Source organism: Salmo trutta, unplaced genomic scaffold (assembly GCF_901001165.1).
Source record: "Salmo trutta unplaced genomic scaffold, fSalTru1.1, whole genome shotgun sequence".
Lineage (NCBI taxonomy): Eukaryota > Metazoa > Chordata > Actinopteri > Salmoniformes > Salmonidae > Salmo > Salmo trutta.
Window position 1 is genome coordinate 7,570,713 of NW_021822911.1, and position 14,892 is coordinate 7,585,604.

At 41.4% G+C, this 14,892-nt stretch overlaps 1 protein-coding gene across 1 annotated transcript; it reads right to left on the reverse strand.

Annotated features, from left to right (window-relative positions):
• Nucleotides 1-8,307: 8,307 nt before the first annotated feature.
• On the reverse strand, nt 8,308-11,274 carry LOC115186352 (haptoglobin). The gene is made up of 4 exons (XM_029746018.1): nt 11,130-11,274; nt 10,689-10,801; nt 9,258-9,526; nt 8,308-9,072 (listed from the first exon to the last, which is right to left on the reverse strand). Exons 1-4 carry the CDS (start codon nt 11,132-11,134, stop codon nt 8,509-8,511), a joined length of 951 nt encoding a protein of 316 aa, XP_029601878.1. The 5' UTR covers nt 11,135-11,274; the 3' UTR covers nt 8,308-8,508.
• Nucleotides 11,275-14,892: the final 3,618 nt, after the last annotated feature.

Genomic DNA, 14,892 nt, shown 5'->3' on the forward strand with positions numbered 1-14,892 from the left:
CCGTCTCACCTCATACTGTATTGGAGCAGCAGCAGCTGACTGCCCAGTTCAACATCAGTTCACCGTCTCACCTCATACTGTATTGGAGCAGCAGCAGCTGACTGCCCGGTTCAACATCAGTTCACCGTCTCACCTCATACTGTATTGGAGCAGCAGCTGACTGCCCAGTTCAACATCAGTTCATCGTCTCACCTCATACTGTATTGGAGCAGCAGCAGCTGACTTGATCGTTGATGCTAATCATCATGTTTGAATCTGAGAGTAAATAGAGCCGACTACACTCTAAAAATGAAGGGTTCAACTGGAGTTGTTCTCAGATCCCCTAAGAACCGTAGGGTTCTTGGTCAATGAAAAACAGCCCCAAAAGGTTCTTCTTCTTCTTCAAAGAACATGTTAGAAGGTGGGTTTCACTCTAACTTTATGGAAAAAGGTTTATTCAAGAAATATAGCAACTCCTCTCATATTGGGAAGAACCCCCCCCCCCCTCAATCCAATAAGCGTTTTATAGTTACATCGTTAGGGTAAGTTAACCTAAAGTGGACACACTCCCATCAGTTTCTGAGACAACTGCCCAGATTTTGTAGACTGTTTAATAATGCTTATACCTCATCTTTATCAAATGATCCATTAAAGATACCAACTCAAAACCTACGTTCGTCTACATATGGGTTGTTTAAATGGTATCTAATTATATTTCCAGTATTACTTTATCAAATCTCTAGTAATCATTACACACACATACAATTCATCATATTTTCATATATTTACAGAATCCATATAAAACGTAAGAAATTCTCAGGTAGTCACGACAACCATTCCATTTGCTTTTTCAAGGACTCTCCACAGCTACGAAGCAGCTCTCCAAACATACTCCCAGCAGAACAAAAAATAAACTTTTGTTTCCCGGACAATGACCATGGGATCCTCAACGGTTCTCTAACCTCCCAGAGACCACGGCAAAATCAAGCCTCCCAGGAACTATAGACCTTCCGCTGCTTTCTAAAATATCATCCCACTTATTATCCACATTTCAATCATCTGATTAAGCATATTTCTATATGTTACTATCCAGACGACAGATTAAGACTCCTTTCCATTCACACAACTCTCATACCACAGTCACACAACTCTCATATCACAGTCACACAACCCTCATATCACAGTCACAACTCTCATATCACAGTCACACAACTCTCATATCACAGTCACACAACTCTCATATCACAGTCACACAACTCTCATATCACAGTCACAACGCTCATATCACAGTCACACAACTCCCATATCACAGTCACACAACTCCCATATCACAGTCACACAACTCTCATATCACAGTCACACAATGCTATTCTCAAACATACCTAATCAATTAGTTGTTTTTCAACAATATTTTAAACTGCAGGAACATTTTCACATTTCTATTTAATGGTTAGTTCCTAGGATAATGTAACTCATACATTTACATCTTTCAATACTTCTAAAATGGTGTCCAGGTTTAAAACAATTACAGGGGCACCTTACTATCTTATACTCTATAATAAATGGTCTTAACTAGTAAACACAGATTCTACTGTTCATCCAGATAGCTGACTGGGCCCTGTTTACACCTCCACACATGAATGCACACTCAGAGCCTCCTGACTGGGCCCTGTTTACACCTCCACACAGGAATGCACACTCAGAGCCTCCTGACTGGGCCCTGTTTACACCTCCAAGGTGCCCCCTTCACACAGGAAAACACACTCAGAGCCTACGAGGCTTTTCTAAAAACTCCACTTTGCGTGTTTCGCTCACCTCTTTCTTTTAAAAACTGTTTGAGAAGTGGTATCCACTCGGCTCGCTGCCTCTCAGGTCAAAAGTGGGTCCATTTGCTCTGTTCCTGAAGTGTGGTCTCCCTGAGATCCCAAGTTTGAGGGATCCCTCGTGCACGATTTACCCAGGTCGTCAGGAGCGGACACCAAGTCAAGATTCACATCCCCATCGTCAAATGTGGCGATTAATTTTTTATAATATCAATTGAGGAGACAAACTTATCACACAAGTCTGAGTTAATCTTAAACTAAATCTTTATTCACTTATTAATAAGGGAGCAAGTCAATACAATGCATAAATACAGGGTGAATCAATTGAGTGCCCTATGATAATGATGGCTGGTGGACAAAAGTACAAAGGTTTTTTACAGCCAAGATACCAACACCCCTTTGTCTTTTATACCCCTTTCAACCTACAGGACGAACAATGGATGTATAGAACAGGTCACAAGGTTAAGATTTGTATGAAAGATACTCTCTGCTGAGAATTATAAGTATCTGCTGTAAAAACAGTACTCTTTGTGTAGAGACCAGGGTCTGGCCCTGGGGTCATCTCTCCCTGGTACCATATAGAACAGAAAAATTAACTCATACTCTGGAATGCGGTCTCTCTAGGTTTTATAACCCAAAAGACATTGTAAATCTCCTGTCAGTGTTTTCTCCCAGAGGCCCATCCTCAGTAGAACACTCAGACACAATAGTTATAAGAACCCTCTATTCTGTTAATAAAACAACCATTTGATGCAATAAAAGTATTATCACATAATCTTGCAGTTTTGCTCTCAGTGTCCACTGAAAGTTGACTAATAACAACAACTGGGACCTAAAAGACACCCACCATGAGACCCACTAAATCTGCCCAAGAAGAGACAAAGAAAAGAAAAACCCACACCAAACTTAACGACAGGTAGCAAACCAAAAAGGTGGAGCAACTAAAGGTGTTGACTCTCCACATGTATCAAGACAACTGGAGCACTGGGCCAGACACTCTTAAATAGAACCTGGACCAGCTCAGGTGAAACACCTTCCCACTAACGAGATGGACAAGCCAGCACAGGTGTAACACATACTGACTAACGAGGTGACACCAATCAGTGCGTCCTACGTGCTAACGAGCTAGACGTGCTAAAGTCCAACCTCAAAACATAAATGGAAAAACCAAAGCCTCTAACACCTTCCCCCTTAAGACAAACATATCCTATATTTTTGTTGGACAAGTTTGCTCACCACCAACAGAAAACAACTTCCATTTCACATTTTAATCAACTACAATGCTTCACCTTCTACAATATAATCACTGGCTATCAACAATTAAAAACAAGAAAAAAACACGCATTTCTAAATAATAATAATATACAATAGTATTATTTTTCTCCTTTTTCTTTCTATAGAAACTCGTCTTCCTAAAACTCACTAGCTTCTAGAACTCTCATCTTCCTAAAACTCACTAGCTTCTAGAACTCTCGTCCCCTTGGAACGAGCACAAACAAAACTAATCTCCAATACAGAAAAACATGCAGTCAAAATAAATAAAGATCCATGGCAACGCACTGGCTAAACGCAAAACACAAATCTTATATCGATTTGGGGGGAAACCAGGTTGAATCTGCTCTTCAAACTAACACAACAAAACAAAAAACACTTGGAAATGGAGATATATTTTACCTCACTGGTTAGAGGACAACCTACGGAAGTCAGTCAGCTACATTTCGGAGTGATGCATTTAAATTTAGGGGTCGCTGAACAAAGGAACACAACACTTATTTGTTATAACTCATCGATATCATGTTAAAATCATTTGTGTGACATAAGGGAGATGAGGTTGCACGTCCTGTTAAAACTAACAGCTAAAAACCACACAGAATCTGGGAATAATGTGTACATCCCTGGTTAGAGGACAATTTGTAGAAAACAGCTAGATACATTTTGATTCAAGTGCGTCACCAACGTGTGTAACACAACTCTTTTTTGTTAAATCTCATAAATAGTACTCTTTCAATTCAGAGCTTGTATTTTTCCATGAGGCTGATATCCATTTCATGCTGAAATCAATAGAACAGGGGGGCAAACGTTTAGGGTTCTACATTGTGACACTATTAAAATATTCCTACTACAATGTTAAAACATTCTACATTGTGACATATCATTGATATCATGTAACAACCCCTTCATGTATTTTCTGGTGTTTGATCAGATGTCTTATCGGAGAATGTTCACAGCTATAAGGCTATAAGGTTTCTCTCCTGTGTGTGTTCTCTGGTGTGATACCAGATGGTCAGATCGACCAAAACTCATCCCACATTGAACACAGCTATAAGGTTTCTCTCCTGTGTGTGTTCTCTGGTGTGATATCAGGTTGCTTAGCTGAGTAAAACTGTTCCCACATTGATCACAGCTATAAGGTTTCTCTCCTGTGTGTATTCTCTGGTGTGATATCAGGTTGCTTGACATAGTAAAACTCTTCCCACATTGACCACAGCTATAAGGTTTCTCTCCTGTGTGTATTCTTTGGTGTAGAGTCAGAGAGCCAGATGCAGCAAAACTCTTCCCACAGTGACCACAGCTATAAGGTTTCTCTCCTGTGTGTATTCTCTGGTGTTGAGTCAGAGAGCTAGATGTAGTAAAACTCTTCCCACATTGATCACAGCTATAAGATTTATCTCCTGTGTGTGTTCTCTGGTGTGATATCAGGCTGCCTGACTGAGTAAAACTCCTCCCACATTGACCACAGCTATAAGGTTTCTCTCCTGTGTGCGTTCTCTGGTGCATTGTCAGATAGCTAGATTGACTAAAACTCTTCCCACATTGACCACAGATATAAGGTTTCTCTCCTGTGTGCGTTCTCTGATGAATTTTAATGCCTGCTGGGGAGGTGAATCTCTTCCCACAGTCAGAGCAGCAGTGAGTTCTCTTCACTGTGGATCTCTGCAGGTGTTTATTGAGGTGTTCTGATCTGGAGAGACTCTCCTCTGCCTCTTCAGCATCACGAGGTTGTTGAGGCTCCCCAGAGGATCCACGATAGGTAAGTATCTCTCCTGTGTGAACAACAAAGTCAGACAGATGATTAAAGGCCCACAACAGCGGTAATCCACTGTAAAAGGTGATGCCAACAGCGTAGCCATGATCTTGTACAACAATTGACGTCTGTAATGAATGTTAAAATTATTTTACAATTGTCTTAAAATGACTTCTTTTCACATTAGTAGTAACATCGATGATTGTAGGCTATAAATAAGATATTCATGTCCTAAGCAGTGTGCCAGACGACTTTTGGTCTCCAATATAGGCCCCTTTCTGTGTTTGCTAAAATTGCGGCACGAGGGCAATTTGATTGCAGAAACTCCTCCCTGCTAATGAGGAAACCGAAAGTTATGGATGTACTATATCTGCCTGGAGCAAAAATGGTGAGCAAAGATTTTAGTTTTTCACAATGTATTCTGAATGTGAATGGGGAAACTTAGGGGAGTAACCTCCATTTCCAGGTTGGTTATGAGTGCATTTCACACTACTTTGGATTATAATTGTAAGGCTCATTTGAATGTCCTGCTTAATATAATGTTTGCTACAGTATTATGAATTATGTGTAATTATTGAAGAACCGTGTTAATGACAGTATCCATTTGGGTGTTGTCAATAAAGTTAAGTTTACAGATGGGCTGTGTACAGCTGCAGCGATCGGTAAGCTGCTCAGATAGCTGATGCTTAAAGTTAGTGAGGGAGATATAAGTCTCCAACTTGATTTTTGCAATTCGTTCCAGTGATTGGCAGCAGAGAACTGGAAGGAAATGCAGCCAAAGTAGGTATTGGCTTTGGGGATGACCAGTGAGATATACCTCCTGGAGCGCGTGCTATGGGTGGGTGTTGCTATGGTGACCAGTGAGTGAAGGCGGCCTAGCAAAGACTTATAGATGACCTGGAGCCAGTGGGTTTGGCGACGAATATGTAGCGAGGGCCAGCCGATGAGAGCATACAGGTCACAGTGGTGGGTGGTATATGGGGCTTTGGTGACAAAACGGATGGAACTGTGATAGACTGCATCCAGTTTGCTGAGTCGAGTGTTGGAGGCTATTTTGAAAATGACATCGCCGAAGTCAAGGATCGGTAGGATAGTCAGTTTTACGAGAGTATGTTTGGCAGCGTGAGTGAAAGAGGCTTTGTTTGCGAAATAGGAAGCCGATTCTAGATTTAATTTTGGATTGGAGATGCTTAATATTAGTCTGGAAGGAGAGTTTGCAGTCTAGCCAGACACCTAGGTATTTTTTGTTGTCCACATATTCTAAGTCAGAAACGTCCAGAGAAGCGATGCTGGACGGGCGGGTAGTGATCGGTTGAAGAGCATACATTTAGTTTTACTAGCGTTTAACCTGTTAGGGTATAGGGGGCAGTATTTTCACGGCTGGATAAAAAAATTTACCCGATTTAATCTGGTTACTAATCCTACCCAGTAACTACAATATGTATATACTTATTATATATGGATAGAAAACACCCTAAAGTTTCTAAAACTGTTTGAATGGTGTCTGTGTATAACAGAACTCATTTGGCAGGCAAAACCCTGAGACAGATTCTGACAGGAAGTGGATACCTGATGTGTTGAATTGACTTTAAGCCTATACCATTGAAAAACAAAGGGGCTGAGGAATATTTTGGCACTTCCTATTGCTTCCACAAGATGTCCCCAGCCTTTACAAAGTGTTTTGAGTCTTCTACTCTGAGATCTGACTGAAGAAGAGCCTTGGAACGGTGATGGCCCATTAGACACCTTGCGCACGAGTTGATGGTGGGTACTCTCATTCCGAAACGTTTTAAAAGAGAACCCAATGGTCCGCCTTGAATTTTATTCATGTTCTGGATAAAAAAGGCCCTAATGATTTATGCGATACAACGTTTGACATGTTTGAACGAACGTAAATACATTTTTTCCGTTCGTTCGTGAAGTGAAGTCCGGCTGGTTTAGATCATGTGCTAACAACACGGAGGTTTTTGGACATAAATGATGAGCTTTTTTGAACAAAACTACATTCGTTATGGACCTGGGATTCTTTGGAAGTGACATCTGATGAAGAGAATCAAAGGTAATGGATTATTTACATAGTATTTTCGATTTTAGATCTCTCCAACATGGCGGTTAGTCTGTATCGCAAAGCGTATTTTTATGGGCGCAGTGCTCAGATTATTGCAAAGTGTGAATGCCCAGTAAGGTTATTTTTAAATCTGGCAATCCGGTTGCGTTCAAGAGATGTAAATCTATAATTCTTTGAATGACAATATAATATTTTACCAATGTTTTCGAATAGTAATTATTTAATTTGTCGTGCTGATTTGACTGGCGGTTATTGGAGGGAAACGATTTCCTCAACATCAACGCCATAGTAAAACGCTGTTTTTGGATATAAATATGAACTTGATAGAACTAAAAATGCATGTATTGTCTAACATAATGTCCTAGGAGTGTCATCTGATGGAGATTGTCAAAGGTTAGTGCATAATTTTAGCTGGTTTTCTGCTTTTGGTGATGCCTGTCTTTGAATTGACAAAACATTACACACAGCTATTGTCAATGTACTCTCCTAACATAATCTAACTTTATGCTTTCGCCGTAAAGCCTTTTTGAAATCGGACAACGTGGTTAGATTAAGGAGATGTTTATCTTTCAAAGGGTGTAAGATAGTTGTATTTTTGAGAAATTTGAATTATGACATTTAATTGTTTTCAAATTTGGCGCTCTTGATATTTCACCTGTTGTTGATAGGGTGTACCAGGGGTGGGACGCATGCGTCCCACATAGCCCCTAGTACATAGAGATTAAAGGAAAAAGCTTCTACCAGTCCGTGGTGAGTAATCCCAGTTCTGATGTCCAGAAGTTATTTTCGGTCGTAAGAGACGGTAGCAGCAACATTATGTACAAAATAAGTTAAAAAATAAGTTACAAACAACACAAAAAAATGAACAAAATAGCACAATTGATTACGGGCATGTAAAACATCAGCCATACTCTTCGGCACCATTTCTGAGATATCTCTTTTTGAAACTGAACAAATTGTGGTACAGCAGGCTGCTCCAAAGCAAGAGAGCTATTAACTAGTGTTGATGACAAGCCTTTTGTCTTCTGTATTTAAATTAGTCACTAACCAGGAGTGACATGACCTCCATTCCCCTGCTGGGAGGGATTCTAGACCCTCGTTTATGTAGCTCTATTTTAGAACAAGTTATTTCCTTCTTGAATGATTTTCATGACAAATCTACTAAAAAACCCTTGCTGGTCTCAACACAATATCCTCCTTGGCCAGATAACAATTTTCCTTAATAATTCCATTACTTAAATGAACTTCAAAATCGTCTCATGTCCTAGCTGTAGGCTACTTGTTTTAATGGCTCTAACATGCTCTAAGGTTCCTTTCTTGTAGAGATGATCTAAAACATGTTTCCCAGCATTCTAAAATGGGTTGAAGAAAATGTGAATAAAAGTTATAAGGTGAAACATCGGAAACCAAACTTCTTAGGAGAGATTAATTTATTGAAAATCCTTTGAAATCAACATCGGAAGACACACTCAATCAGGCGGGGGCACACACTCAATGAAAGTCGAAACTTGAGAGAGTTTTACAAGATCAAGTCAGAAAATTACTTTGTTAGCAAAGGCATAATGGAGATTATGAGCCCCGGCTCTCATATCTGAAACTGTGCTGAGTGGAGGCTACAACTGCCTCGAAAAAATCTCAGACATTACACTGGAGCGGAGACTGGCTGATTTCTCACTGTCACCCCTGAGGACACTGTTGATCCAAGGCATGTAGGCAGAGAGCTTCATGTAGACAGCGTATTTCCTCACGGCACAGGCCTTATCGAAGGACAGGATCCCTGCAGCATACACTCTGCCGTCTTTGGGGTCCTGGACTGCCAGGGCACCGCCTGCATCCCCAAAGCACACATTCTCCTGGTACTTGCTGGCTCCAGTACAGAACATGTTGTCGTCTATGGTTGGAGTGCTGCCACCACGGTTGTACTCTGCCTTACAGAAGCTATGCGATGCCACAGGCAATACCAGGTGTTTCAGTGACTCAGCGGGGGTGAAGTGGACCCCCCAACCCCAGCCTGTGATGATGCCTTTCTCCTGGGCTGCCTCAGCCAGGTCCTCACCCCTCTCAGGCAGAGGGATGGGCATCACAGCCTCGCTCAGGGTGAATGGCTCCTTCAGCTGAATCAGAGCCAGGTCGTTGTCCCAGTCTGACACGCTCTGGAAGCCTGGGTGCAGAACCACCTAGAAGGGGAAGGGAATAATTCATAGGACCTTTTTTTTGACGATCTACTGTATTTGTGCTCTAACTACCTATAAGACTGAAAATGATGATGTAGGTGAGAGAGCCCAGTGCAGTTCTGCTTGCTGTAAATACTGAATTGTCTGTATATTGTTTGAAAGAGATGGTAATGGGTATACTAGCTCACCTTTTCTACAGCAACTTCTTTGGAGTCATTGGCTTGGGAGTATCGCGTGATGCCTAGGTACACCTTGGGGATGATTGGTTCTTTCCCCTGGGTGTCCTGCCTACTCTTCCTGACAAACAAGTTCCTGCCAGCGGTCAGGACCCAGCGGTCAGAGATTAGAGCTCCCCCAGCGAAGCCCCCGTTCATGACGTTTTTACTCAGATAGACCATGGCCTGCCAGGGGACATGAGGGGCCAGGGTGCCCCCAACCATACGCCTGAAGCGCAGGTCTGGGCAAGAAACACAACAACATTATTTCTATACAATCTCTATATGGTTAAAACATCCCCAACTCAGCACCACCTAGCACTTACTGCTGTGCAACTCAAACACAACCATAAAAGATTATTGCAGAAAAATGAAATGTGCCTCAATACAATTCCAGCCTTGGTTTTAGTTTGAGTTTGAGTTTGCTAAAATCAACACTATTCACTTGAATACACCTAGCATTTGGTAGTAGCTTTCTGGAACCTTTTAGCTTTGACCTGACAAAAGTTCAGTAAATTCATTAATCATCTACTATTATCTAAAAAAAATAAGTGTTGTCATGACTTGAGCCAGACAAGGCTAGCTTTCACAGAATTACCTTGGAGGTCACAATACGCAGAAACCTAGATGAGGATGGAATTAGTGTCATTTCTCTTCTCAAACATTTTCCTGAAACGTTTGATGGATTTTGAGGAATTTTACTTTTCAAGGCTTTCATGCTCTGTAGATTTTCCTAATGACATATTTTACCATCCAGCTTGGAGGAAGCTGAGACTGAGGATCTCTCCTTTCCTCCCTGCTTGCCTTCTCTTTGATCCCTGTCATCTCATGTGTGTCGCTGCTGAATCGATTTTTAAGATAATCGGGATAATAGCTGTGAGCCTTGAGACTTAACAAGGTTCTCACTTGAAAGTGATGGTGACATCCTCATTTTGGCCACAGCTACTGTATTCTCCAACAGGCTGAATAGGAACAGCTTGTGTCTGCTCAGCTCAGAGTTGCGTAAGGGGATCCATAGTGAAGATTGGCTTCAGAACATCCGATGAGAGTGACAGTGTAATTGAAATGTGAGTGATATCCTTACACGAACCAGTCACAATGGGCCAGCAAATATAATATGTTTCGGAAATAGACAAATTGCACGTGTGAAAACACACGTGTAATGTGTAAGTCCAATATTTTTGGGCGATATTCTGCATCAATGGTGTCACTAACACCCACCTTAACATAGACATGGGACAAGAAAGGTTGTCAATGCGCCTTGATCTTTAAAATTTACATGTTTTTGTTTGAAAACGTTTCATCCCTCTCACTTTGTTGACATTTCAATCTAAATCAGAAAAAGTAAGCCCGTTTTGGCATAAGGCAGGGAGTTGGTTATGTGTCAGTTAGACAGATAGCTACCTGAATTGTCTGACATCTCATCAATTGATTTGGTATCGGTTTTGATTTTGATTTTGATTTTGACCTGTTCCAGACAGACACAGGAGGCCGCGAGGAGCACTACCAGGGATGACCTGCGGACAGAAGGAACACATAAGTACAGTACACACACACAGAGCCAACTGACAGACAGCGCCCAAACACTCACTAGTACCACAACTAACGGTTCCTTTACTTAGGAAGTCTCTGGGCTTGCTTGTTAACCTATATTTAGAAAAGGTCTCTAGCTAGAGCAATTTGAATGTTTTTTGAAAGATTTAAGTAGCTGTGTTTCCCTGCCATTTTACAAAGATCCATTGTCCAAAGACATTTCAGAGATTCATTTGGATTGGTACTGCAATGACAACAATTGCCAGGCAACTAGGGTTTTGTTGAAGAAAGAATATGAAAAGTATAACATACCACATTTTGATGGAAATATCTGTTTATCAGTTTGTATGTTGAGCTGTGTCTCCTCTGTAAAGACGATGTACTCCGTGAGAAGTTATAGGACCAAGGCCTTATATCTGCTGAGGAGAGAACTCACCCCCTGTCTGCCCACCGCTGGGAATTTTGCTGGACACAGCTTCAGTTCTGATTCCCGAAAATCGGAGAGATTGCAAAATCTCTGTTCATGCCAACCCATTATTGGAATCGTGTCCAAACCCTAACCCTGACCCCATCTGGAGCTCAGCCACAGCCAACTAGTATCAGAGAAGACCATCTGAGGGATAAATCATTTCATAGGGTATGAATTATGAAATCAGAACAGGACACAGCACATCTATAATTTGTGTGTCAATTTGGTTTATTGAAAGTAAATGAGGTGCATATAAATGCCGCATCAGAGTGTGTTATTTAAAAAATGTGATACCGTCATAGTTGTTGTTGTTTGTTGTTGACTCACATTTGCTGTTTACGACTCACTTTGGTAACACTGTACTTGACATCCAGCATCATAAAACAGTATGACACAGTCATAACCATGTCATAATATGTCATAACAGCTGACATAACTTGTCATAGCCTGTTATAATATGGTCATAACACTGTTATGACACATATTTGGACCTGTTGTGACATATATTGAGTTATTTTATGGCTGGTTATGACACCTACATAAGAGTGTCAAAACCCACAAAACCTACCACACAAGGCAAACCATTCCATTACACCATAGCCTACATGTCAACAGTATGTTTATGTTATATACAAATGTTTGAAATTGACCAGATTCAATTATTGTAGTTGCTCACACATTGATGTCAGACATTTTTTTTTATAAACAAAAACATTTATTTCACCTTTATTTAACCAGGTGGGCCAGTTGAGAACAAGTTCTCATTTACAACAGCGACCTGGCCAAGATAAAGCAAAGCAGTGCGACACAAACAACAACACAGAGTTACACATGGAATAAACAAACACACAGTCAATAACACAATAAAAAAATCCAGTGTTATTAACACTGGAGTGATAGATGTGCAGATGATGATGTGCAAGTAGAAATACTGGTGTGCAAAAGAACAAAAAAAGTAAATAAAACAATATGGGGATGGGTTGGCGCCCCCCCTTGGGTTGTGCCATGGCGGAGATCTTTGTGGGCTATACTCGGCCTTGTCTTCGGATGGTAAGTTGGTGGTTGTAGACATCCCTCTAGTGGTGTGGGGGCTGTGCTTTGGCAAAGTGGGTGGGGTTATATCCTGCCTGTTTGGCCCTGTCCGGGGGTATCATTGGATGGGGCCACAGTGTCTTCTGATCCCTCCTGTCTCAGCCTCCAGTATTTATGCTGCAGTAGTTTATGTGTCGGGGGGCTAGGGTCAGTCTGTTACATCTGGAGTATTCTCTTGTCTTATCCGGTGTCCTGTGTGAATGTAAATATGCTCTCTCTAATTCTCTCTTTCTCTCTTTCTTTCTTTCTCTCGGAGGACCTGAGCCCTAGGACCATGCCTCAGGACTACCTGGCATGATGACTCCTTGCTGTCCCCAGTCCACCTGGCCATGCTGCTGCTCCAGTTTCAACTGTTCTGCCTGCGGCTATGGAACCCTGACCTGTTCACCGGACGTGCTTGTTGCACCCTCGACAACTACAATGATTATTATTATCTGACCATGCTGGTCATTTATGAACATTTTAACATCTTGACCATGTTCTGTTATAATATCCACCCGGCACAGCCAGAAGAGGACTGGCCACCCCTCATAGCCTGGTTCCTCTCTAGGTTTCTTCCTAGGTTTTTGGCCTTTCTAGGGAGTTTTTCCTAGGGAGTTTTTCCTAGCCACCGTGCTTCTTTCACATGCATTGCTTGCTGTTTGGGGTTTTAGGCTGGGTTTCTGTACAGCACTTTGAGATTTCAGCTGATGTACGAAGGGCTATATAAATAAATTTGATTTGATTTGTAGGTAGTTGGATGGGCTATTTACAGATGGGCTATGTACAGCTGCAATGATCGGTAAGCTGCTCAAATAGCTGATTCTTGAAGTTAGCCAGGGAGCTATACCGTTGAAGTTGGAGGTTTACATACACCTTACCCAAATACATTTAAACTCAGTTTTTCACAATTCCTGACATTTAATTCTAGTAAAAGTTCCCTGTCTTAGGTCAGTTAGGATCACCAATTTATGTTAAGACTGTGAAATGTCAGAAAGATAGTAGGGAGAATAATTTATTTCAGCTTTTATTTCTTTCATCGCATTCCCAGTGGGTCAGAAGTTTACATACACTCAATTAGTATTTGGTAGCATTGCCTTTAAATTGTTTAACTTGGGTCAAAGGTTTTGGGTAGCCTTCCTCAAGCTTCCCACAATATGTTGGGTGAATTTTACCCCATTCCTCCTGACAGAGCTGGTGTAACTGAGTCAGGTTTGTAGACCTCCTTGCTCGCACACACTTTTTCAGTTCTGCCCACACATTTTCTATAGGATTGAGGTCAGGGCTTTGTGATCGCCACTCCAATACATTAACTTTGTTTGTCCTTAAGCCATTTTGCCACAACATTGGAAGTATGTTTGGGGTCATTGTCCATTTGGAAGACCCATTTGAGACCAAGCTTTAATTTCCTGACTGATGTCTTGAGATGTTGCTTCAATATGTCCACATAATTTTCCTACCTCATGATGCCATCTATTTTGTGAAGTGCACCAGTCCCTCCTGCAGCAAAGCACCCCCACAACATGATGCTGCCACCCCCGTGCTTCACGGTTGGGATGGTGTTCTTCGGCTTGCAAGCCTCCCACTTTTTCCTCCAAACAGAACGATGGTCATTATGGCCAACAGTTCTATTTTTGTTTCATCAGATCAGAGGACATTTCTCCAAAAAGTATGATCTTTGTCCCCATGTGCAGTTGCAAACTGTAGTCTGGCTTTTTTTATGGTGGTTTTGGAGCAGTGGCTTCTTCCTTTCTGAGTGGCCTTATGTTGATATAGGACTCGTTTTACTGTGGATATAGATACTTTTGTACCTGTTTCCTCCACCATCTTCACAAGGTCCTTTGCTGTTGTTCTGGGATTGATTTGCACTTTTTTGCACCAAAGTACGTTCATCTCTCGGAGATTTTCACCAAAGTTGATTTGTCACGTGCGCTGAATACAGCAGGTGTGAAATGCTTACTTACAGGCTCTAACCAATAAAAGGTATTAGGTGAACAATAGGTAAGTAAGTAAAGAAATAAAACAACAGTAAAAAGACTGACCGTTATAGGCTATATACAGTAGAGAGGTTATATACAGTAGCGAGGCTATAAAAGTAGAGAGGCTTTATACAGTAGCGAGGCTATATACAGTAGCGAGGCTATATACAGTAGAGAGGCTTTATACAGTAGCGAGGCTATAAAAGTAGCGAGGCTATATACAGTAGCGAGGCTATAAAAGTAGAGAGGCTTTATACAGTAGCGAGGCTATATACAGTAGCGAGGCTATATACAGTAGAGAGGTTATATACAGTAGCGAGGCTATAAAAGTAGAGAGGCTTTATACAGTAGCGAGGCTATATACAGTAGCGAGGCTATATACAGTAGAGAGGCTTTATACAGTAGCGAGGCTATAAAAGTAGCGAGGCTATATACAGTAGCGAGGCTATATACAGTAGCGAGGCTATATACAGTAGCGAGGCTATATACAGTAGCGAGGCTATAAAAGTAGCGAGGCTATAAAAGTAGCGAGGCTATATACAGTAGCGATGCTTTA